The 26,518-nt window shown below is 40.9% G+C and overlaps 1 protein-coding gene and 2 long non-coding RNA genes across 5 annotated transcripts in view; 1 reads left to right on the forward strand and 2 right to left on the reverse strand.

Annotated features, from left to right (window-relative positions):
• Positions 1-11,724, forward strand: part of LHFPL3 (LHFPL tetraspan subfamily member 3) — a 570,799-nt gene extending 559,075 nt beyond the window's left edge. For all 3 annotated transcript variants that reach the window (XM_027071721.2, XM_027071720.2, XM_027071719.2), the window contains one exon: positions 10,706-11,724. Coding sequence is in view for 1 of the 3 variants with exons in the window: in XM_027071719.2 (XP_026927520.1) it covers positions 10,706-10,734 (29 nt within the window). In the remaining 2 variants the exon portion in view is untranslated. The remainder of the gene's footprint in view (positions 1-10,705) is intronic.
• On the reverse strand, positions 6,411-7,633 carry LOC113603006 (uncharacterized). The gene is made up of 2 exons (XR_003424530.2): positions 7,464-7,633; positions 6,411-6,969 (listed from the first exon to the last, which is right to left on the reverse strand). It is a non-coding gene; the product is annotated as an uncharacterized LOC113603006 (long non-coding RNA).
• An 8,884-nt stretch (positions 11,725-20,608) lies between the features above and the next one.
• Positions 20,609-26,451, reverse strand: LOC113603070 (uncharacterized). Its single transcript, XR_003424630.2, has 3 exons — positions 24,957-26,451; positions 22,853-24,760; positions 20,609-21,292 (listed from the first exon to the last, which is right to left on the reverse strand). It is a non-coding gene; the product is annotated as an uncharacterized LOC113603070 (long non-coding RNA).
• Positions 26,452-26,518: the final 67 nt, after the last annotated feature.

Consider the following 26,518-nt stretch of genomic DNA (forward strand, 5'->3'; position numbering starts at 1 on the left):
ACAAACAGTGTTTGAGCACCTATGGTTTACCGAGCGCCTCATTAAGCTGGGAATACAGAGATGAAGGGGACATAGTTTCTGACTCAGGGGGTCACTTGGCATCACCTGGGAGATAGTTGGACATGCAGAGTCTCAGGCTTTATACACCCCAGTTGTACTGAATCAAAACCTGCATTTTTAGCAAGGTCACCAGGTGATTCTTAGCCATATTGAAGTTTGAGAAGCACTGACTTGGATTATTAGCAGGGACAGAGGAGTCCTTTTCTATTTCTTAACTTCTCCATTGTGTCGACCGAGAAAGAATTCCCTGAAGATTTAAGCCAACAGGCATTTATGTGGGCATTAGAATTGCAATTCAGGAGACACAGACTCGGGTGGAAACCTGACTCTTGTTCTGAGGTAGACAACAGAAGGGGCAGAATTGTAAAGCCTAAAGGTCATAGGTCCAGTTCTCATTCAGGTCTTCTATACAAAACAGAGATTGAAAGCAGGTTAACTAGGATTGGTTGGGATAATATGCAAATGAAGGATGGAAACCAGTCGATTAGTTGGTCCCTTTTGGAAGAATGCTCAGGATTCAGGTCTCATGGTGAGGAAGGAGTTAAGTCCAGGCTGAGGGCTTGCGGCTGGCAAGAAGTTCATGGTTCCTGCAATTCATGGTTCCTGCAATGCACAAATTCCTTCTCCCTTTTGGCCTCCCGAAGGCTTGCTGGCTGCATTTTGAAATCTCCCTTCATAATTGGCTCAGAAGTATTTACTGATCACCTGTCATAGATCAGGCTCTGAGTTAAGAGCTACGGGTACACTGGTGAGCAAGACAGAGGAGGTCCTGAGAGCCTGGGCTCACATTCTAATATGGGGGGAGGGTAGAAGAATAGAAAACAAGAAAATAGGTGGATAGTTAGATTGTGAGCAGTTCTGTGAAGCAAATAAACTATCAATATAACATAAAGAAACCAGAATGAACTCTAACAGGGAGAGTGGTAACTTCAGGAGTAAGTTATTTCCATTTTGTATCTTGCTTTCTGTTCTACAAAGGTAAACAGTCAGTGGTCCTACCTGAAAAGAGCCAAAGATTATAATTTAGTAGTCCCCCCCACACACCCTTCTCTGCAGAGGTTATGTTCCAAGACCCCCAGTGGATGCCTGAAACCACAGAACCACAGATAGTATCAAACCCTCAAATACATATATATGTTTTTTCCTAATTTTGTATATCTGTGATAAAGTTTATAAATAAGGCACAGTAAGAGATTAACAGTAACTAATAAAATAGAATAATTATAACAATACACGTCATAAAAGTTATGTGAATCTGGTCTCTCTCAGAGTATCGTGTTGTCCTGTACTCATCCTCCTTGTGATGATGAAAACTGGTAAAATGCCCACATGATGAGATGAAGTGACATGAGTAACGCAGCCGTTGTGACCCAGTGTTAGGCCATGATTGACCTCCTGACCCTATGTCAGAGGACAATCATCTGCTTCCAAAGAAATGGAAGCCACAGAAAGTGAAACCACGGATGAGGGGCAACTCCTGTACCTTTTCCTTCTTTCCTTTCTCCCGGCTCCCCATCCCTCTGCCTCAGCAGCGATCACTAAAACTACAGATGCCTCCAGGCAGACACAGCCACATGCACTAGCTCAATCCCAAATAAAAATTTGGATGCAAAGTAAATTATAGCACCCAGAAAGAAGGACTGGTGTTGCCTGTCCGGTTAGAGTAAGAAGACATTAGAGAGCATGGATAGACTGGTAACTGGCAGGTGGCTTCCTATCCAGCTATGTTCCTGCAGCACTGCAGTCAGGGTTAGGGACTGTCCTGGTAGAGGCTGATGAGTGGGAGGGTGGCATGCAAGTAAAGATGAATTAGACCCTGGTTTTCATCAACTCACTGGTCAATTACACAGCAAACAATTCTAACAAACTCAAACCCTCTAATCACTTACAAAGTTAGTGGTAATCAAACTGCAACCAAAATCAGTATTAGATTTTTTTCTGAATTCAGCCCCAGAGTATGTTGTGAGCATGCATTTACCTTCAGCACAGATTCAAACCCCCTGCAGTTAGACCAGTTGAGGGACAAACTAATGATTGCCCAAAGAGAGACTATGGATAGAACAATAAACTGGAGGTTGGGGTTTGAGGTATTGCTTCTCTAGAAATAGTGTCAGGAAGGAAAAAACAAGTCAAAGATGGCAGGACTCTCTCTGACCTGTGAGTATTGTGCCTGCCGTCCAGCCACACGTGTCATTTACAGCATACTTAATACAGCAAATCTAAACCACAACTGGAGAAAGGGCTTTGCCCGCTGTTCCAGTTATGTATTGCTGTGTTAACAAACTCTCCCAAAACTTAGTGGCTTAAAACTTTGTCAAAGTTGCCTTGGAAAGGAGCACCTGGGTGGCCCAGTCGGTTAAGCATCCGACTTCACCTCGGGTCATGATCTCACAGTTGGTGGGTTCAAGCCCCCCCACCACCACCACCCTGTCGGGCTCTGTGCTGACAGCACGGAGCCTGCTTGGGATTCTCTCTCTCTCCCCCTCTCTTTCTGCCCCTTCCCCACTTGATAAACATTAAAAAAAAAAAAAAAAAAAAACCTGCCAGTACTCAGAAGATGCTCAACATCACTAATGCTCAGAAAACTGCAAATCAAAACCATAATGAGATATCACCTCACACCCATTAGGATGGCTACTGTTAAATTACAAAAATTCAACTGAGTAAATTTTAAAGATCTAATTGTCTGTATTAATCGATTCATGAGTTGGGCAGCATCTCATCTAGCAAGTAGAGGAGAACTCCAAAGCGTACAGAAAAGAAAATGTTTTTAAAGAGAGAGAGCAGGAAAGAGGAAATTATTAGCAAAGAATCCATTGTTTTAGGCAAGGTCACCTTCCTAACGGGAACAGAAGGGGTCTATCAGTAAATTCCCTTCTGCTGACAGGCAATTCCCATGTTGACTGATTAAAGGTTAAAATTGCAGTTAGGTTGGGGCTTCTGGCTGGCTCAATTGGTGGAGTGTGCAACTCTTGATCTCAGGGTTGTGGGTTCAAGCCCCATGTTGGGTATAGATATTACTTAAAAATAAAATCTATTTTTTAATGTTTATTTATTTTGAGAAAGTGGGGGAGGGATAGAGAGAGGGGTAGAGAGAATACCAAGCAGGCTCCATGCTGTCAGTACACAGCCCATCCCAGGGCTGGTGAACCCATGAACCATAAGATTATGACCAGAGACAAAATCAAGAGTCAGACACTCAGCCAACTGAGGCACCCAGGTGCTCCCCCCAAAATAAAATCTTTAATGAAAAAAAAAACTGCAATTAGATGAAGTATTAATTCTTGGTTTACTGACTTGGGGCCTTAACCTAACTGATGCCAGGGCACCTGGGTGGCTCAGTCAGTTGAGCATCGAACTTCAGCTCAGGTCATGATCTCATGGGTTCCTGAGCTCAAGCTTCACATCAGGGTCTCTGCTGTTGGTGCAAAGCCTGATTTGGATCCTCTGTCCATTCCCCTCTCCATACCTCCCCCGCCCATGCTCTCTCTCTCTCTCAAAAATAAATAAACATTTAAAAAAAACTAACTGATGCCATTTTGGGCCTGTGGTTTTATTTTTAACACGGCTGTCCAAAAAAAAAAAAAAAATAGAAAATAAGTGTCAGAGAAACATGAGGAGATTGAAACTTTTATGCACTCGGTAGGATTGTAAGATAGCTCAACAGTATGGAAGTTCCTCAAAGAGTTAAAAATAGAACTACCCTATGATCCAGAAATCCCACTTCTAGGTATATATTCAAAAGAATTGAGAGCAGGGTCTTGAAGAGGTATTTGTACATCCATATTTATAGCACTATACCCCAAAACTGGTGTCGCTTTTTGGTAGGTGTTGAGCCAAAGGACACAACCAAAGCCAAAGAGGAGAAAAGGAAGGGTTGTACTTGCAACAAGTAAGAACACCAGGGATATTTCCCAAAGTAGTATCTCCCTGAACAACAAAATTGGAGACGTTTTAAGCCAAGGGTATGTGCATGGAAGGGCTTCGCAAAGGAGTGATCCATATGGAATTGGGTCAAAAGTTACCCTAGGTTAACAGAGTCCAAGTCCCAGGTGATTGAAATCGCAAGGCCAGCAAGGGTCCGCATCATTAATTCTCTGACTGGAATTAGTCCAGTGTTCCAAGTCCTCAAAGGGTTTAAATACTGCAAAAAAACAACTCAAGAATGTGTGTTAGGTTAATTTTTTTAGGTTCTCTCCTGGCCTGGTAGTGGCTGTTTGTTTTTACATTCTTTTGTTCCCTTAAAATCATCACCTACTAAAGTCTATTTTTCTACAATTTTAACATAACCCAGAAAGTTCTGCAAGAATGCTTGGGCAGGTAGTGCTGGTCAAGCATAGATCACAAAATAGTTAGGGGTCTAAAATGACTTTTCTTATGTCAAGAAAGTGTCAGGAGCAAGAATTCCTGTCCCCTCAAAGGTCATTCTAGCTGGACCAAAAATCAAGTTGACATGAGACAAATTAACAGGAGAAAATCAAATTTAATAGGTGTATGCAGGGAATCCACATCAACAAAATCAAATTTCATAGATGTATGCTCAGGGATCCACATAGACATGGAAATCCCAAAGACAGTCAGGCATAATGGGGTGTGTGTCATTCTGAACTAAGGAAAAGGGAGTAGGGGCCTGGAATATCCAAGGAATATGCATACAGGGCAATAAGAAGGAGCAGATGTTTGGTAATTAGATGTTTGCCTTAAGTGACCATACAGATGGGTCACTCAGATAAAATTGATCTATGTTAAAAACGTTTATTCTGGGGCGCCTGGGTGGCTCAGTCGGTTAAGCGTCTGACTTCAGCTCAGGTCACGATCTCGTGGTCTGTGAGTTCGAGCCCCGCATCGGGCTCTGGGCTGATGGCTCGGAGCCTGGAGGCTGCTTCTGATTCTGTGTCTCCCTGTCTCTCTGCCCCTCCCCCATTCATGCTTTGTCTCTCTCTGTCTCAAAAATAAATAAACGTTAAAAAATTAAAAAAAAAAAAAACACTTATTCTGGGAAAGACCCCCAATTTAGATTCTGAGTGGTTAAGGAAGGGACAAAATGTTCTCTTGAGCCTACAGAGTCTCAAGTGTCTTCAGCTCAAAATAATCCCCATGCCAAAGTGGCACATTCACAAAGTGGGGGGGCGGCTATCTTGAACCCCTTCAAAAGCTAGGTCTCATCTTTCTTTTTCTGGAGACCCCTAATTCTTTCTGCTTACAGCAGCACAAATTCACAGTAGCCAAAAGATGAAACAACCCAGATATCCATCAACAAGTGAGTAGATAGATAAAATGTGGCATATACATACAATGAAATATTATTCGGTCTTTAAAAACAAAGGAAATCCTGCCACATGCCACAACATGGATGAACCTTAAGGACCTTAGACTAGTGAGATAAACCCGTCACAAGACAAATACTGTATGATTCCACTCGTAGGAGCTATCTAAAGTGGTCCAGTTCATAGAAGAAGAAGAAAATGGCAGTTACTGAGGGATAGGGGAAGGGAGAAAAGAAGAGTTGTTGTCTAATGGGTGTCAAGTTTCAGATTTGCAAGATGGAAACGTTCTGGAGATCTGTTTCACAACAATGTGAAGGTACTCCACACTCCCAAACTGTATACTTCAAAGCGATTGAGATGGGGAGTTTTATTTTATGTGTTTTTTGCCACTACAACAAAAAATAAACCGCCAGTACTCTTAAAGCCCAGATTCAAAGGGAGGGGGACATAGAGGCCACCTCTCAATGAGAAGAAAGGTAAAGAATCGGCAGCCATCTTTAATGTGCCCACCATGGAGGACATCACGTGGAGAGCACCTGCGGACACAGATAGTGACATATTATGTCCAGGGGGCTGTTTCAGCCTCCCAGAGAGGAAGGATGTTGGAAGGCTCTCTTAGAGGTGGGTGCAGTTTGAAACAATGGAGCGGGAAGAAATGGCAAAGCTTCTATAGCCAATGAGAAAAAATGGCCTGGAATGCCTCCCTTCCTCATTTTCACAACAAAGATTCAGCAAGCCGTTCTACTAAAGCCTGACCGCTCCCACCAAGCGTTTTTCTCATTCAGACAGGCTGCCCCCCAGCTCTCCTGATGGTGGGGGCTCCGGGCCCTAATTGAATAGGTTGATAGGGACAATCAGCAGAAGCGGACCACAGGAGACCTTTCAAAGCCCGCAAACACATAGAAAATTCAACAACGCAGCATTTAGATAGTCTGGACAATGTGGCCATTATAAATGCCGCTCTCATGAGCAGCGATTCAAATGACAGCTTCGAAAAGGATTTGCAAAGAGCCCTTTAGAAATGGAACATGGGCAACTCAGAGCCCATGACGTGTTACAAGGACAAACCCGACTGAACAAAGATCCAAAGCAGCATTGAATGGCTTATTTATTCAGTCCTGTTCTGTACGAACCTGGGAGAATATGACATCTTTTAAATTGCCTCCCCTGAGCTATGCAATAGCCATGGTGCATGGGAAATGTTAGCAAAATTCCGGAAAAAGGGGGGAAAAACCGATGTTTTACAAAGCAAAGATCACAGTGTAACCACACTAGTGCTCCCACGGAATTCTGCAGACTACCCCGGTATCTCATAGTCGTTGGTCTGAACGAGTAATGGCCACATCCAGAGTGGAAAAAACCCTGCCTTTTATCCTCTTCCACCTGCTGGTTTCCCCAAATCTGTCTGGAGGGCCAACCCTTTCCCAGCCTTCAGGTGGGAGATTCCTCACTGTGCATCCTAGTTAAGTCATTATGGTGGCATTCTAATTTTACCACTCCCAGCAAAGTGTTTTCCTGATATGGTGTGGGGAGTGTTTGTATTCCGGTCACCACCAGAAGGAATATGCTGGTTATTTTTAGCCTTGCAGTCTGCAGAATTCTCAAGTGCCCTGGAGTTCCTGTTGCATGGTGGTGTCGTGCACTAGGAAGAAAAAATACACAGCATTAGTAATGTCCAAGTAACTCAGACTCCAAGCACATATTCCCAGGACGCCTCATGATCAGCAGCCCGCACGAGGAGAAGGCAAATGAGGCATCTCGTGTGCAAAATGTCAGGAGGCGCTCGGTCATAAATCTTCTACCCTATGAGCCTCACTGGCCTCCTCCTAGTCCAGCCTGACTCTGTGGCTTCTCTCATTTCCCGTTCACTCCTCAGCTCCCTGCCCAGCGTTGACACTGCTGGTGGGGAGTGTAGTTCCAGTGCTAACAATAGTCAACAAAGAAGAGAGCTTTCAGAAGGAAATGTTGAACAATCAATGGTAAGGCTAGTGAGGGATCCAATGAGGGATTTGGTCACAATGGAGGATATGGGAGACCCAAGATCACAGCAGATCCAAGAAGGGTTGGTGATGAATGACTCATCTTGGCCGGCCCCTAGACAGGTTAGACCCCAAATGGCAAGGTGTAGACAGGAACCTTGTGAGATTGGCTCCAGATGTTCCTTCTTACAAGAAGGCTCAGGATCTTCCCAGGGAGATGCCTATCCTACAGGAAGCGTCCTTCTCCTCCTCAGGCTTGGGTATTGGTGCTCTGGGGGCTGATTAAAGCCTTTGCCCACCCCCACCCCCAGTCCCAGCCTACCTCCGTGGTCTGCTCTCTTCCCAGCCCACTGTGATGTCATAAAGCCAATTTAGACAGCTTAGAGCCAGGGAAAGGAAGAATCACTGGTTCCTGGATGCCAAGAAATAGTTCACACCAAAGCAGGCTTTCTGTCATGAAATCAGGGATATATTTATTTGCAAACATCAAGAAAATGAGGACAACCCTTTGCCTCCTTCTTCCCCTGCATCACACATATATGGCCCTGTCACTTCCATATCCTACTGATGGGATTTTAGAGTGATGAGAGGGTCTGGAGCTGACAGCCAAGAAAGAATTCTTGAGGTGCCTGTGGTGCAAAAGGGAATTTTATTAAAGCACGGGGATAGGACCTATGGGCAGAAAGAGCTGCACTGGGGTTGTGAAGAGTGACTGATTATACACTTTGGACTTGGGGGAGGTAAGGGCAAAAGGGAGGCCTCCAAAGGGACTTTCATATGCTAAAGAGGGTTCAGAAGATACTGGAGGCCTTGCTATTGTCAGGCTAAGGTTGTTTTCCCTCTAGTAAGGCATTAACATTAAGATGGTAGGGAGTTCCTGGAGAAATGTTATACTCCGAATTTGCCTCAAGTATTTGCAGATTATAAAGAAATTTGATTTTACCTACCATTTCCTTCTTACTTTTGTTCCCCACATGAGGGGAGAGTGATGTTGGGATTCCAGGAAACTGAGTCTACAGGCTTCTGGAGATTTGGCGATTGATAAGATGGCCTTTTTCTTGTAATTTACTAAGACATTTGTAAACTGATGGAGACTCACATCCTGTATGACTGTGATCTCTATCAGTTAACTATTTGTTTTCTTTCCTCTCCTTTGTTCTTGGACAGTCAGAAGTGACTGAGGAATATCACACATATCTCACTGTGGTTGGGGGGTGGGGAGTTAGCTTGTGCTTTGTCCTCAGCCTGCCTTATGCTCCCTCATCACTACCTTCTCTTCCATATGCATAGTCACTTCGCACAACCCATTACCCCGTTCTCGTTCATGTATTTACAACTCACACCCATTCCTTCCTCTCCCCCATCCCAGCTAGCACCTTTCATAGATCTTACTGGAAACCCCAGGCATTGAGCTTTGTGAATTTTACATAGAAAAATATTCAGAGTGAAGAATGCTAGAGAAGTGAAATTATGGACCGACACACCTGACTTTGAATTCTATCAAACAAGACCATCTCCAGGGCAGCAAGCAGAGACCACTCAAGGTTCAGAAGCACCTATAGCTGTGTGTAAAACCCATGGATTGCTTATGCTGCTTTTAATAATATCAAAGGAAAGCATTCCCTTCCATAGGGCTTCTACTAGCATGATGCAATCTCAGAGAATCATTACAGATTAATCATCGTTACGACGGGATCATATTTCAGTTGTCCCCTGTGTCGTCTGGGTTCATTAAAGTAACTGAGTTCTCAAGGAGAGAAGTTCATTAAAATCATAATGTGTACTAGATATGTTAAGGTATTTTAAAGTGTACTGGAAAACTATAAGCATTTATCCGAGAAAAAACAGAATCTTCCAGAGGTTTCACTAGCACTCATTCAGAAACTATAATCTTGTGATGTGGAATGAGGACTATCACGGAATAATGGACCAGTTGTTTTACTGTTTGTGTTTCCAAGTGCTCTGTGATGCAAACCCAGCAGGCTGTTTCCTTTCAGCCCAAATCTGGCCTGTTGGTACATTTGCCCATCTTCACAGGTTCTAAGGGACTCTTACACCCTGGTTAACAGTGCCCAAGTCTGTGGAGATCATCCAAAGAAAGGAGGTGGTTGTACTATTTGTAGTCTAGTTGTATCAGTACAGGCATAGTCCCTAATACCATGCTGGAGAAGAGGAAAAGCAGTGTATCCCCTGAGAATTTGTCCTAAAGAAAGAATTTTAAAGAACAAATAGAACTTTATATGCAAAAACATTTACTCTTGATAACAAAAAACTGAGAAACCTCGGGACACCCACGTGGTTCAATTGGTTGAGCGTCCGACTTCAGTTCAGGTCATGATCTCTCAGTTGGTGAGTTCGAGCCCCGCGTTGGGCTCTCTGCTGTCAGCACAGAGCCTGCTTCGAATCCATTGTTCCCCCCTCTCTCTCTGCCCCTACCTGGCTCGTGTGCACGTGCACACTTCCTCTCAAAAATAAACATTTTTTTAAAAATGGGAAACCTATGGGGCGCCTGGCTGGCTCAGTTGGGTAAGCGTCCAGCTTCAGCTCAGGTCATGATCTCACAGCTTGTGAGTTCAAGCCCTGCATCAGGCTTTGTGCTGACAGCTCAGAGTCTGGAGCCTGCTTCCGATTCGGCGTCTTCCTCTCTCTCTGCCCCTCCCCTGCTCATGCTCTGTCTCTCTCTCTCTCTCTCAAAAATAAATAAACATTTTCAAAAAAAATTTTTAATGGGAAACCTACCTACAATCTGACAACCGTCAAACAATCAAGATGGGATACTGAGCACGGGGTGAAAGGAATGAGAATGGAATGGAATATTCTGGAGCTATTAGAAATTAGATGCTGATGCTGCAGAGTGGAAATGTAGAAAGCTGTTTTTCATGTAATGTTAAAAATGTCATCTGTACTGTGATTCCAACTGTATAAAATAAGTGCGCATTTAGATAAAGAATGGAAAGACACATGGGAATAAAACGGTGTCTCATTTCTTTTGCAGCTGTTATAATGTTGATTGTAAAATAAATAACACTTGGAAGGAAAAGGAAAACGCTCCAGTGAGACATTTTCTGTGCCAGGCAGAAAAATCAGTGATGTTTGGGATCATTTCGCATCCTTCCTTGCTCCTTCAAAGCGGCCTGTAATCTTCACCCAAATGTGGGGAGTACATATTTCTGGGTTATGGGGGGCCCCTTGCCGGAAGACCATGCTGTTTGTTTATGGAACAAGAGCCTCAAACTTTTCAGTCTTCTTTGTTAACAAACCTAAAGTGCATCTGAACCATTTGCTGGTGTGGTTTTTCTGTGACAACCCTGCATAAAAATCTTGCCGACATAAAATGATGCATTTTCTTCTTTCTCTCTTTTTCTTTCTCCTCCCCTGCCCCCCTGCCCCTTTCTGCAGTTCTGCTAAGCCAATATTCTCTAGAATGAGCACAAAACAAATCAAGTAACAGCTAAACAAATCGAATAAGAGCTTTTGTACATCAACATCAAGAAGGAAGACTCTTGGGAGAAATCAGAGTACAGAGACGGATCTGGACAAGAGTGAACCATCTACTTGTCAAAGCACTTTCTAAATCTGGACTGGCAGAGATGGGAGTGATTTTCTGGAAGGAGATGTGATAATGGATTAAACACCAGCTCATTGGAAACTATCACCGAATAAGATCAGACCGCATTCATGAGAAATCACATTCAGGAAATATTTTAAGGAAGAGGAGTATAAATGTGCTAGAATTAACATGTAAAATATATATGTACCGAGGTTTGTAAACTGTCCTTTTTTAATCCAACGGAAAACAAAAAGCTTTAATCTTTCAACCTTATTTGAAAAAAGGCAGTCAATCCTAAATTATTCCTATCTCAATAGCCAAGAGGCTTATCAAGCATCATTCATGGAGGAAGCATCTTAGAAAATGCCTCTGCGTGTTTTCACATGATCTTTGGTTCCCCATCTCTGCCGTGTGTTTCTTTCACTGTGTAATTAGTTACAACTACTCAGTTAAGAGATGTAACACTTCAAGCTTTTTACAGAGTCTGTGTTCAGTTTAATCTGTCTGTACAAGTTATTAATGAGAAAGTGTTTTTGACATATACTATAACTCCATCGAGATGTATATTACAGGAAGTACATCTTAACATCATAAGTTCCCAAGCAACATAGATATCCCTATCTTCCAGGAAACAGTATCAAGGAACTCTGAAAAATATAGAAAGCTCATTTTCACCTTGGATGCTCACATGTAATATATAGGCTGCTATCAAATAAATACCTTTTTCTAATTCTCCCTAGTACATGCATAGGAATTGAATATACTTCATAAGAAGGCATCTAAAATCCCTCCTTTTTTTTCTATTTCTTTGCCATACATGTCATCAGAAATCCATATCCTTTTTACCCTTACTAATAGGTACTTGTTTTTGTTTAAAAAAAAAATCATTCCATTAAACCTATTTCTAAATTATAGTAAGTGGTACTAACAAAATAAATAATAATTTAATAGCCTTAGAAATAAATGAATATATACTTATACAGGTCAAGAAACTTGGTAGGAGTAAGTTGCCTATTTGTTTACTAATGTTGGTTTTTTTCAAGAATACTCAGATTTCTTTTTGTCGGTTGACATTTGGAAATAGTTACAACCGGTCACTTGTCTTCAGCAATCTTTTGCTCCCGGGCTTCCCCCACTATCACCCTCATCACAAATCCTGCCAATATGCAACAACAGAAAAATATGTAATATTGACCTGGCCAACTGCTTGAGAATGAACACGAGCTAAAATGTATATGCAGGGGGTAATTGGTGTGAACTAAACCACGTTCTGTACGTGAGCAGAAAACATGGACGTGTAGAATGCCTTCATTTTTAGACTCAACATTAAGATCAAATTAGCATCCATCACTGGAATACCAGATGGAGGGTAAGACAAGAAGTGATACAGATCAGAGTCGATGTCTCGTACCCTGTCTCTATTAAGACAACACTCTCATTCTTGCCAAATGTTTCTAGTAGTAGCTATCTTTACACCATGAAGGAGATTATATTCTAAATGGCCAAGAGTATATTACAAGTATGCTCAAATGAGTGAGCCCCAAATCACGAAGCTATGGATTTTCTAAAGAACCAAATTAAGGGAATACTTATTATCTCTAAAGTGTTAGTCATTCTGGGAGTTACTTGTTGCATTAAATAGAAGCTCTCGCACTGCATTCTAAGCACCCTACTTACTAAATTTAATTACACACAACTTTTCAAGAATTCATCTTTTAGTTAAAGGGAGGTACCTCTCTATCTACAATAAAATTAGAAGATGTTGGTTTTCTCTAATCCATGTAAATTACAGATTCCATTGGGAGTCCTGCATCACTAGAAGTGGTGTTTATGAAAATGAAAAAGTGCTTCCTATCCACACACAAATGTTTTTCAAAAATTTTTTTCCATGAAACCTAAGTGTAATTTAGCATACCACAGTGCTCTGAAGATGGGTCATTGATGATGTACCATTTGTACATAGGTAATACACATGTAAATCACTAAGTGTTAAATATAAGAAGTATGTTTTTATCTTTTTTAAAAAAAAAAAAAGTGACTCCCTTTCTCATTCTGTTCCGTTGTATTGCGTCCAAAAAGTTGTGTGTAATTTTTTTAAGGTCCAGGAAATGTAAAGAAATTTGTTGGAATATCTGAATTTCTGTAAAAAATAAAAATAAAAATAAGATTTTGTTATTTAGAAGATGGCTTGGTGATGTGGCACACGCTCAGTCCACTCAGTGTCTTTGTCCAGCGATCGAGCAGCAAGTTAGGATTTGACCAAAATCGGTATCCTCAGGAAATCTCCTTTCTGTCAGATTCCATAATATTCACCAACAGCAGACATTTATTAGGTATCCAGGCCTCTCGTGTAGAAGGCATGATTAACATCTCCAAACCTCTTCCAGCCAATATGGACATAGATCAAGCTAAATCTTCATATACTCAGTGGAGTGAAATCAGTAAGTAAATAGCCAAACTATTCAAGTAAAATGTGACCTGAAATATCCAATTAATTGCTCAGTCTCCACTTTGCAAATTGATTTCTCAGATATGAGCAACTCTTTTGCAACTGTTCATATTGAGTGTGTGCTGTCTAGGTGAGTTCCAATGCCAGATCTTTCACTTACTATATGGTTATGAACACCTCTAAGCCTTAGTGACCTTATCTATAAAATATGGGGACAGAAATATGGGGCACCTGGGTGGCTCGGTTGAGTCTCTGACTCTTGATTTCAGCTCAGGTCATGATCTCACAGTTCATGGGATCCAGCCCAGAGTCAGGCTCCGTGCTGACAGCATGGAGCCTGCTTGGGATTCTCTCTCTTCCTCTCTCTCTCTTTAATAAGCATTAAAAAAAAAAAAAAAAAAAAAAGACCCAGGGGCCCCTGGGTGGCTCAGTCGGTTAAGTTTCTGACTTCGGCTCAGGTTACAATCTCACAATTCATGAGTTCGAGCCCCGTGTTGGGCTCTGTGCTGTCAGCTCGGAGCCTGGAGCCTGCTTCGGATTCTGTGTCTCCCTTTCTCTCTGCCTCTCCCCTGCTCACACTCTCTCTTTCTCAAAAATAAACATTAAAAAAAACTTTTAAAAAAGTGGACCCAATAATACCTGGCCCCATAGTGTTGTGAGGACATAAATCATAGTGTTATTATGCTTGACAGGTAAGAGATATTCAATGAATGTTAATTCCTTGCCCTCCTACCACATGCAAGACATCGAAGGATGAAATGAAACATAAAATACAGCCTCTTTCAAAATGCTGAAGATAATTAGAGTAACATTTATGAGCAGGGATTGAAAATTCAGATGCCTACAGGGGCCAGGTAGATAAATAAACTGACAAAGCAAAGCAAGCTGGGTTAGGGAGATAATAGGAGGTAATGGGGCACTAGAAAACCCAGGTCCTGTCTAAAGAGAATAAACAGCCAATACTCAGTTCTAGTCCTTCACCAAATATGTAGTGAATCCCTACTATGTGCCAGGAACTGTTCTAAAGCCTGAGGCGATAGTGGTAAACCAGACAAAAAAGGTCCCTGCTCTCATAAGAGGTCTTCTGTTCTAGTAAGAAAAGAGACCATAAGCAGGAAAATACAGCTAAGAATCGATGCCCTTGAGAGTATTAAAATGTGATGTGGGGGAGAAATGGGGAGGTTGACCAAGGAAGGCAGCATTTAAAGTGAGATCTGAATAAGAACCAGACAGCCATGTGAAGGAAGGGGGAAGATCACATGCCACACAGGGGGAGCCACAGTGTAAAGGCTCTAGGGCAGGAATAAGGTCACCGTGCTTGAGGAGGAGTGAGGCAGCAGAGGCCAGTGACGTGAGCTCAGCCAAGGATGAGGTGGGCCAGGATGGTTGATACTGTTTTTAAGTGTGAGGAAAAGCCATTTGAGGGTCTTCAGGGAGGCTGATGCAAGCTATTTTATTATTTTAAGGATTACTCGGCTTCTGCTTCTAGCAGTATAAACTAGATACTCTGAAACGCCTTACTTACACGATACTCCCAGGTCTTGGATAAATTACAATAAGCTTATTTTTAATACACAGCTTAGCTTGCAAGAAAGTAAGAGAAATCCCAAAGGCATTAAAGAAGAAGAATAAACTGAAAACGGAGCATGAAGTGTAAGCAAATGCAGAAACTGGGGATTGCTTGAAGGCAAATGCATTTATCAGAAGACAGAGTAGGAGGCTGAGCCTTGGGCCACTGAAAGTGGATGAGTTAAATTTGAGAGTCCCACCCTAAAGCAGGACGTTTGAAGATGGCCGCAACCTTCAACCTTCTACAAGGGTGGTCCAAGAAAAATGTTCATGCTCGCAAACAAAAGAAGCCTTGTCAAGAATTCTGTCTCCACATTCAATCTAGATGGAGTTGGTGGGAAACGTCAGGGGGAGAAAGAAAAAGAGGCATCATTACCCTCTGAAAATTTTAAGCCATGGATATGCCCCCACCCCCAAGTCTGGAATTCAATCTTACACTCTTTGTATGGTCAAAGAAACATCAAACCAAGAAATTAAAGAGCTTGCCAGAGCCCAGGTAGCTGGCAGATTCAAATACACATCTTTTCTGAAGGAAAGCATCTTTATTAACGTAGATCTCACCAATTAAGCTCAACAAACTATGTGTTCACAATCTTTTAATTACTAAATATAAAAATAAGTGATGAGAGAGAATCCTCAGAAATCATTAAGAATACATTTATTGCCCCACAAATTTTAGATATTGCAATTACTACATATGGAATATAAAATCATGTTTTATATGTAAAACATATAAAAGAAATAATGATGGTATCTAAAACATGAACAATATGGAGAAGCCAGTAGATATAATCAACCAGGTATACTTGAAGAAAAAAAATTTTCTTAGAATTAAAAAAGGTAATCATTGAAATTTGGCACCTGGGTGGCTCAGTTGGTTGAGTGACTGACTCTTGATTTCGGCTCAGGTCATGATCTCATGGTTCATAAGTTCACGCCCCACATCAGGCTCTGCGCTGACAGTGCTTGGGATTCTCTGTCTCTCCCTCTCTCTATACCCCTCCCCTGCTTGCTCTCTCTCTCTCTCTTTCTCTCTCAAAATAAATAAACATTTTTTTAAAAATCATTGAAATTTAAAATATGTGTCATTTAAATATACATTAGGTATAACTAAAGAGAGAGGTTGTCAACTAGAAGATAGATCTAAAGAAATTACCCAGAATGAAATACAGGAAGCCAAGAGATTGGAAAATGAAAAGAAGTTCAGCTATAGAGAAGATATATATGTCTAATCAGAGTTCCAGTAGGAGAAATAGAATAAGGGAAAGACAGTATTTGAATAGAAATTGGCTAAAATTTTTCCACAAACAATGAAGGGTATAAATCCACACATATAGGAAGCACAATAGATATCAAGCAAGACAAATAAACAGTATATTCAAATATGACAGTAAAGTGTAGACTGTCATATAGTGTCATAAAGTGAGGACCTACCATGAAAGTAACTAGAGAGAAATGACATACCACCCACAAAGGAATGATTTCTAGCCTGATAATAAATAGAAGAGACCTTAGCACATGTATCCAAAGGGCCAAAGTAAAATAACTACCAGTCTAAACTTGTGTTTCAGGGGTGCCTGGGTGGCTCAGTTGGTTAAGCATCCAACTTGTGGTCTCAGCTCAGGTCTTGCGAGTTCAAGCCCTGCGTTGGGCTGTGCACTGGGTGTAGAGCCTACTTAAAAAAATAAAAATTTAAAACTAAAAACAGAATAAAATTGTGTTTCAGCAAAAGTCTTTATTAAGACCAAAAGTGAAATACAGTCATTTTGAGATGAACAAAACTAAGGGGATTACCAGCAAGAAACCTACACAGAAAGAATTTCTGAAAATGAGCCAAGAAGTAAGGTTTGAGATGCAAAAAAGACTAAGGAGTAGAGAATTTGGTACACATGTTGGTATAGCTAAACAAACATTGTACAAACATCTAATGTGTGGAATTAAAATAAGACAGCTAATATTCTGTCTCTCCCTCTCTCTGCCCTTCCCTGGTTATGCAAGTGCTCACTCCCTCTCAAAATAAATTAATAATAAATTAATAAAAAGTAATAAAGTAGTTGTCTTATTTTATGGATATGCATAACAATACCACGTCAATTGCAATGAGATGACCAGAGTTTAAGGAATTTATGTTAATTGGGAACAGAGTGAAGATATAGATTAATGATAGTAATAACTAGCAATTGATTATTTATAATGGGCCAGGTATATGTAACAACTCATTTAATCTTCACAACAGCCTTATGAGTGAGATACTGTTGTTATCCTCAGTTTACAGATGAAGAGACTATGGCACAGAGAGTTTTAAATAATTTACCCAAGGTCATACAGTTAGTAGCAAAGGGCTGGGTTCAAACCCAGATAACATGATTCTACAATTAATCTATTTTACTACCCTCTCCATTGCTTTAAAAAGTTCAATATAAGGGTGCCTGGAAGGCCTAGTCAGTTAAAGGTCCAACTTCGGCTCAGGTCATGATCTCACGGTTCATGGGTTCTAGCCCTGTGTTGGGTTCTGTACTGACAGCATGGAGCCTGGAGCCTGCTTCAGATTCCATGTCTCCCTCTCTCTCTGCCCCTCCCCTGCTTGTGTTCTCTCTCTCTCTCTCTCTCTCTCTCAAAAATAAATAAGTAAACATTTCTTTTTAAGTTCAAAAAATAAATTCAATATAGGGGCGCCTGGATAGCTCAGTCAATTGAGCATTCCAACTCTTACTGGCTCAGGTCATGATCCCAAGGTTGTGGGATCAAGCCCCATGTCAGGCTACGTGGTGAGCGTGGACTTGCTTAAGATTCTCTCAATCTCTCCCTCTGCCCTTCTCCCCTACTCTCTCTCTCTCTCTCTCTCTCTCTAAAATACTAAAAATATAATAGTAATAAAATTTTTAAAGTTCAACATAAATGATAAATTTTAAAGTGAACAATAGAAGATATAGTTTCAAAACAATGAGGGGAAGTGGAATAAGAAAACAAAGGGGGCGGGGCGCCTGGGTGGCTCAGTCGGTTGAGCATCCAATTCTTGATTTTGGCTCAAGTCATGATCTCAGGGTTGTGGGATCAAGCCCCGTGTCAGGTTCTGCACCGACAACATGGAGCCTGCTTGGGATTCTCTCTCACCCTCTCTCTCTGCTCCTCCCCTGCTCGCTCGTGTGCACTCTCTCTCTCTCTCAAAATAAATAAATAAGCATTTTAAAAATAAAAAGAAATCAGGGGGCGGTGGCCATGTCACTGTCTGGTAGAGGCATGGAATTGGCGGCTGCTGTCTTTGGGGTGGATGAAACACGTTCTCCATGGAGCTGGGGAACTGAGCCAAAGCTACGGCCAATACAGTGGTAACGGACTGACCATTGCTGCTGCAAGATTTGCAGGCTATTATGTTTTGCAACCCATGAAACATGGAGCCTCAGTAAAACAAATTTTTCAAAGTCCTCCAAAATCTGCCTTCAGTGGTGGCTATTATAGGGGTTTGGGCTTTGGACCCCAAATGCCAAAGTGAGAGGCAGCACTAATACTAGCCATAAGCCCTACTGCCATAAAGGAAAAACCAGAGATGCTCCTCAATAAATTATGCTTTTAAATAACCCAGACAAGGAAGGATCTCCTTATATAGCCACCCAAATCAATAAAGCTAAAGATTTACTAGAAAGTCATGCTAAAAATGAAGTAAATGTGTGGTGAATTTTAAGTTCTTGTTAGTTTATATATACGAGTGCCAGCTTGTTATGATCAAATGCCTCAAAGCTAAAAAAAAAAAAAAAAGAATGAGAGAGAGAGAAAAGTGTAGGAAAAGGAGAACAAATAAAAGGCCCAATGTAAGACAGAAGAAATAAAACCAAATCAGAAAACAAAATAAATAAAAATAGATTAAATTTGTCAAGGAGATTGTGAGATCGGATTTTTAAAAACCCATGAGGACACAGAAAAATTAAAAATAAAAGAATAGAAAAATATATCCTAGGCAAATATTAGCCAAAAAAAAAGCTATATTAATAGCAGACCAAATATAAACAATAAAAAATATTTTCAGCAATCCAAACAATCCCCACATGATAATGAAAGTTTCAATTCACCCACAAAATATTAAAATTCTAAGGTTGTGGGGCACTTGGGTGGCTCAATTGGTTAAGTGTCCGACTCTTGTTTTCAGCTGAGGTCGTGCATGATCTCATGGTTCATGAGCTCAAGCCCCACATCAGGCTCTGGATTCTCTCTCTCTCTCTCTCTTTCTCTGGCTCTCCCCCACTCATGGGTGTGCTCACTCTCTCTCTCTCTCAAATAAATAAACTTTCAAAAAAGTTAAAGAAGGAAAGAAAGAAAAAGGAACAGTACAGGCCAACTGAATCCTGATATAAACATCATTCTGAAATACATTCAAGCAAAAGTCACCACATTAAGAGGCTAAAAGATAAAAGCCATACGATTGCCTGATAAATACAAAAAAAAAATCATTTGATAAAACTTAAAGTCATCTACAATAACAAGAACTGTTTACAAACTAGGAATAAGGACAATATTCCTAAGAAACAATTTCTACCACACAATATATTTTTATTTATAATTGTGTCATATTAAAAGTAGTCCCTTTAAAATGAAGGACAAGACAAATAAGCCCCCCATCAGTAAATCTGTCCACATTACTGAAGGCAACACAGTAAAACAACAGAAAGAAATAAAAGATTAAGAATTTGAAGAGAAAAACAAAACTGTCACCATTTTAGGATTGTAATTACCCTTATACTAAACTGATAAGAACAGATACTACACTTGATCGTGCTAAAGGCCAAGAAGTGATATATAATTGCCCTCATAAAAAACAAACCAAAGCTACAAATAAAAATTATTAGAATCTGTAACAAAGTAACAAGATGGCTAGATTTAAAACCAATGTATTAAAGTTGCATTTCTCTAGCATAGCAGCGAGCAATTAGAAAACATAATTTCAAAAAATATCTAACAATAGCAACAAAAAATCATGATACCTAGAAATACCTCTAGCAAAATGTGAATAGAATCTAAAGGGAGAAAATTAGAAAACCTCATTAAAAGCCTTTAACGATTGGGGCACCTGGGTGGCTCAGTCAGTTGAGCGTCGACTCAAGCTAGGGTCATCTCACAGCTCTTGAGTTTGAGACCCGTGTTGGGCTTGTGCTGACAGTTCAGAGCCTGGCTCCTGTTTCGGATTCTGTGTGTCTCTCTCTCTGCCCCTCCCCTACTCACACTCTGTCTCCCTCTCTGTCAAAATAAATAAACATTTAAAAAAAATTTTTTAAGACTTTAAAGATCTTTAAAAATATAGAAATACACTATATTCACTGATAGGAAAATTCAGTATCATTAAGATCTGATTCTCCTCAAATTGTACAATCAAGAAATGCCCACCAAAATTCCATCAGAGCTGAGGAATTTGGCTGATTCCCAATTTTTGTGGAGGCCTGAGGTACATGGCTGACTCAACCAGTAGAGCATGCAACTCTTGGTCTCAGGGTTGTGAGTTCAAGCCCCACATTGGACATGCAGCCTACTTAAAGTAAGCATATATATGTAGATGATAGATAGATAGATAGATAGATAGATAGATAGATAGATAGATAAATAGATAGATGATACATACATACATACATACATACATACATACATACATACAGATAGATATAGATATAAATTTTTGTGGACGTACCAGATGCCAAAAATAGCCATGATGCTTCTGAAAAAGAACAAGGTGGAAAGGCTTGCTCAATCAGATATTTATTTATTATAAAACTATAATAATTAAGACAGACACATCAATGAAGCAAAATACAAAGCCTAGAAGTATATGAATGTATTTTTTGGAAAATTAATATCAGAAGAGATAGCACAATAACTTGGTTGGAAAAGTATATATTAGGGAGTAAATGGTGCTAGAACATTTGGTTGTTGTTGGGAGATGATTCTACTTGAGACTCATGTTCCTGCACGTCTTGTGAGCAGAGACACTAACTGCCTTTATTCCAGGCTGTCTTTTCAAGATTCTTAGTATAGCAAACAGCCTGGGAAGACAGAGATGAGGCCTCCCTCCAGAACAAAAGGTAGATTTGTTTGTTGTTCCTTAATAAAGATAGTATCTCCCTGTAAGACAAAGTCAGGTTTGCCTGACTATAAATAAATTTATAATTTATTGCCCAATTATAAAAGATTCAGGTTCTCTAAGGCTCAGGGTTCCTCTCCTGCAATGCAGGTATCATCCAGCCCTCTTCTCATAGCCCTCTGGGAATGGGACAAAGGGAACCAATGCCGACATGCTGCTTGCCGGGGCTGTGGGTGATGAAGTCCTTTGTCTCTGACCAGGAGTCTCATGTGTTCTGCCGGCATCCATAGACCATGGCAGTCCAGCTTCTTAGTGTGCAAATAGGGTTACGGTCACAGTGCTTCAGTTATCCACCTGAAAAAAAAAAAGGAAATTAGGGGTGCCTGGGTGGCTCAGTAAGTTAAGCGTCTGACTTGATTTCAACTCGAGTCACGATCTCACCATTCATGGGATGGAGCCCCACATCGGACTCTGCACTGACAGTGTAGAGCCTGCCCGGGATTCTCTCTCTTCCCCTCTCTCAAAATAAATAAACATTAAAAAAAAAAGAAAAAAAAAAAGGAAATTACACATCTGATTCGCACTGTACGCAAAAATCTCCAGATGAATTAAGGACTTAACAGTGAAAGGCAAAATTTTAACTTTTAGGAGAAAATATGGATGATCTCAGAAATGGGAAGGATTTATTGAACAAAACACAAGAAAACATAAAGGAAATCATTGATAAACTCCACTAGACTGAAATAAAAGGCTTCTGTTCAACAAAATATTCCACAGAGAAAACTAAAAGCCATGAATTGGGAGAAGATGTTTGTTAAATATATTACTGGTAAAGGTTAACAATACAGAATGCATAGAGAAATCTTAAAAATCAATTTCCTAAAAGCCAAAACAAAAATAATGAGCAAAAGATATGTATAGGAATTTAACAAAAAAGAAAACACAGGGGTCCTGGATGACTCAGTTGGTGGAGCATGACTCTTAACCCCAGGGTTGTGAGTTTCAGCCCCATGGTGGGTGTACAGATTACTTGAAAATAAAATCTTCAGGGGCGCCTGGGTGGCTCAGTTGAGCATCCGACTTCAGCTCAGGTCATGATCTCACAGTCTGTGAGTTCAAGCCCCGCGTTGAGCTCTGTGCTGACAGCTCAGAGCCTGGAGCCCGCTTCAGATTGTGTCTCCCTCTCTCTCTCTACCCCTCCCCTGCTCATGCTCTGTCTTTCTCTCTCTCTCTCAAAACACGCACACAAATGGCAAGCATGACAAGATATTCAGTAGTAGTCAAAAAATGTAAATTAATTGCAAATGATAATGCTCATTTTATTGGCATAAATCACAAGTCTGACAGAACTGTTAGCCTGGCTGTGCAGCAGTGAGAGTTCTTGTACTATTGGTGAGAGTAAAATCTGGTATAATCACTTTGAAAAACAACTTGGCGTTTTCTTGTAAAACTGGACATTTGTATATACTAAATTCATTCATTCTCTTCCTAGCTATATATGCTGGAGAAAATATTGCACATAAGCAAAAACAAACAAGCAAACAAACAAACAAAACAGGTACTAAAATGCAAAACACAAATATTCATCAACAGAGAATAGATAAAGAGTGAATTATTCAAAATTTATTTTTCAGTTAATTGATTAATTTACTATTACTATAAACAGGGAAGTGAATAAACCAAATTCATAAACATCTATGTGAATGATTAGATTAGATTAGATTAGATATGTAATGTTGAAAGGGGAAAAAACAAGTTGCAGCACACACACTGTGGCTCCATTTTTATAAATATAAAAACGAGCAACACTAAACTATATATTATTTAGAAATAAATACCTATATGGTAGAACTATAAAGGTATAAGCATAGGAATAATAAAAACAAGACACAGTATTGTGGTTACTTGGCTCACCTGGCTGGCTCAGTTGGTAGAGCATGCGACTCTTGATCTGGGGTGGTGAGTTCAAGCCCCATGTTGAGCATAGAGCTTACTTTAAAAAAAAAGAAAAAAGATTGTGGTTACTTGTGGAGAATAGGGAAGGATTATAATCAAGGAAAGGCAGACAGGCAGCTTTAACAGATCCAGATCTTAATGGAGTGAAGGGTTCATAGGTTCATTTTCCTCATGGTTTCCTAAATTATGTATATGTCATATTTTTGTATCAAATATTATCTAATGAAATAAAATAAAAGGCATTGAATATTTTAAGATAACTGACAATTGTGAGGAAAAGGGAGGGTCAGGAAGGTCAGGAGCAGGGGTGCCTGGCTAGCTCAGTCTATAAAGCATGGGACTCTTGATCTCCGGGTTGTGAGTTCAAGCCCCACATTGGGTGTAGAGATTATTAAAAACAAAAAAAGGTCGAGAGCAGAGGCAGGGAGATAGGAGGGAGGCTGTTGAGGGAAGGTGCTGGCTGAAACCAGAACAGAGTGGAGACAGAAGGAGGTGAATAAATCGAGGATGGTGCTGTAGATTGGGTTTCCTGGGAAGCCAACCGGGAAAGAACGGGGTGAAAGAAGTGTATTGTGCAGGGTTCTCAGGATCAGCACCTGTGAAAGGGAGGCAGCAGCAGGTGGGCACGAGAAGGCGGGCTGGGATGAGGCAAGCAGGCTCACGGAGGCCCCGGCTGACCCGCAGGGAGTGCAGATGCTGGGACGGCTTTTCAGGGTTGTCCTGCGTTACATGGAGTCCGGGCCTCAAACATCGGTCACTGTATGTGGGTGCTTGCCCCCAGAAGGGGGTGTAACCTTGGGTGTGGTGGGTCTCTTCAGCTGAGGGCAGTTTCCAGAGAGGGCAGAGGGCTGTGAGGTGGCAACCCATCCAGCAGCTGTGGGAATAAGGCCTAGTTCTGAAGAGGGGGCCCTGGGAGCATCTCATAGTATCTACTGCAGACAGGTGTTTGGGGGATATAAGACTTGTTAGATTGAATGTGGAAGATGAAGAGAGCTACTGAAAAGGGAAGTTGGTTCCTGAGACAGGAATAAGAGGAGGACGAGGAGGATGAGGAGGAGGTTAGAGAGATGGAAAACCAAAATTATTATTAGAAGGGTGTTGAGGGGGTGGAGGTGACAATGAGGTTGGGTGGGCTGATGTGGTAACAGCAATAATAGCCAATGTTTGGATAGCACCATATAGCTTACAAGTGCTTTCACGTCCATTGTCTCATTTGCCTTCACAACACCCCTCTAAGGTATTATCATGCCCATTTAACAAAGGAGGGATGTGAGGCTCAGAGAGGCTAAATGATTTGCCCATAAGACCACAGAGGATAGGGGAGCCTGGCTGGCTCAGTCAGAGGAGGCTGTGACTCTTGATTTCAGGGTAATGAGTTCAAGCCCCATGCTGAGTGCAGAGATTACTTAAAAAAATAATTTAGGGGTGCCTGAGTGGCTCAGTCAGTTAAGCGTCCAACTTTGGTTCAGGTCATGATCTCATGGTTCATGGGTTCAAGCTCCACATGGGTCTCTGTGCTGACAGCTCAGAGCCAGGAGCCTGCTTCAGATTCTGTGTCTCCCTCTCTCTCTGCCCCTTCCCTGCTCACACTCTGTTCTCTCTCTCTAAAAATTAAATAAATGTTTAAAAGAAAAAAAGATCACAGAGGATGGTCTTCACCACAGATGTCCTCACTCCTTATTTTGACAATGGCTTTCAGATACACTTTGGCTCTTGGTGGTCTGTGGGCAGGAGTCAGCCTGCATTTGCCTTTCAAAAGTAATGTCCTGAAACTTCAGTTTCTTGGAGGGATTAGCTGGATTTCATTTCTTCAGTGAGAGTTCCCTGTGATCCTTCTAGAAGAGACTAATAGTTTGCATATGATAGCTAAAAAGAAAAAAAAGAAAATGCATTTCTAAGTCAGTCTTTCATTTTGAGAACATTTAGCATCAAGGCACAAATGTACTGCCTTCTCTGAAATAAAACATTAATTCTCTCTCCAATGTAGTATACCAGTTAGATCATTAAAATTGATCCTATGATAGCCAATCCTTGGTACATTGAGATGAAGAAATGGGTTTACCTTACTTCCTGCCACTCGCTCTCTTAAAAAGCTGGGGGTGCCTTGGTGGCTCAGTCAGCTAAGTGTCCGGCTCTTGATCTCAGCTCAGGTCTTGATCTCAGGGTCGTGAGTTCAAGCTCAACATCGGGCTCTGCGCTGGGTGTGAAGCCTACAATGAATGAATGAATGAATGAATGAATGAATGGGAATTCCCTTCTACTGGGTGATATCTGTTTCATTATTTCAACCACAAGTCAACAGGCCCCAGGGCTCAGATGTCAGACCAACCTGTGGTTCAATCCTAGTTTCCAAAATTACTTAAATAGTGTCCTTTCCTCTGGCGTTAACTGAAAGGAACTTTTCCTAAGGACCAATTTGGTAAATATGTTTGCAGTTATGGACTAAAGGCTGATCTTTGGCCAAGCCATCATGGCGAACGGTAAGGTTCCTGGAAGTATGTGAATGTGACATTATCTTGCCAACAGTTTCTGGAGTCAAAACGTTTACTTAAAACTTTAGCTTCCTCCAAAGCAGGAATTTCTAAAATTTTAGAAGCAGCTTTCCTTATCAAAGCCTTTACACTTTTCAGGTCTTTTGATTTTAAAAAGCTTGTGAATTCTCTTCTAGGTGATTAAAACCCATTTGGAATTAAATACAGTTGCCCTGATCATGTCAAAAATGATGAAGTTGCTTTCCTAGAGCTTAATTTACTGTACAGACTTAGAGAGCAGTTGGGTTTTTTTTAATTGATTTGTACTGCCATCTTGTGGTATACTTCATTGCAAATTTCAACACCCTTTAGTGCATTATTTGTAGGTCCACTGGGTTACCTTAAAAACGTCGTAAAATCAAGGATTTATGCTTGCAAAAATAGAACTACTTCCTCTGTGCCATATACAAGTCCCCTTATATACCTTATAGGCTAAGAAAAAATTAACGTAAATATGGAAGGGAGAGCCCAACAGAGATCCTCTTAAACCACTGAGGCGCCTAATGTTAGTTTTGTTTTTTACTTATCTTTAATTTTCACCATGATTATCCCACATAAGCTGCTGCTTTCTCCTAGATAAATACATACAATCCTTGTTGACTGATTTAATGGCCACTCTATTTGGAGAGGCAGAAATGTGTAAAGGTTGAACACAGGAGATCTCACACAATACTATCTGGGTTCATTTTTTTTTTTTAACTTTATTTATTTATTTTGAGAGAAAGAGAGCAAGTGGGGGAGGGGCAGAGAGAGAGGGAGAGAGAGAATCCCAAGTAGGCTCCACACTGTCAGCCCAGAGCCCAATGCTGAGCTCAATCCCAGAACAGTGAGATCATGACCTTAGTTATCAAGAGTTAGACACTAATTGAGAGTTAGATACTTAGAGTTAAGTGACTGAGCCACCCAGCTGTGCTGATGCTGCCTGGGTTCAAATCCTAGCCCAGAACTTGCAATCACGTGTACCTTTGGACTCATTATAAAACATCTCCATGCCTCAGTTTCATAATCTGTAAAACAGTGATAATAATCAAATCTACCTCACAGAGTAGTACAAGAGACACTATGCTCAGCCCAGAAACTCGCACAAAGTAAA

This window comes from Acinonyx jubatus, chromosome A2 (assembly GCF_027475565.1).
Source record: "Acinonyx jubatus isolate Ajub_Pintada_27869175 chromosome A2, VMU_Ajub_asm_v1.0, whole genome shotgun sequence".
NCBI classification, from domain to species: Eukaryota; Metazoa; Chordata; class Mammalia; order Carnivora; family Felidae; genus Acinonyx; species Acinonyx jubatus.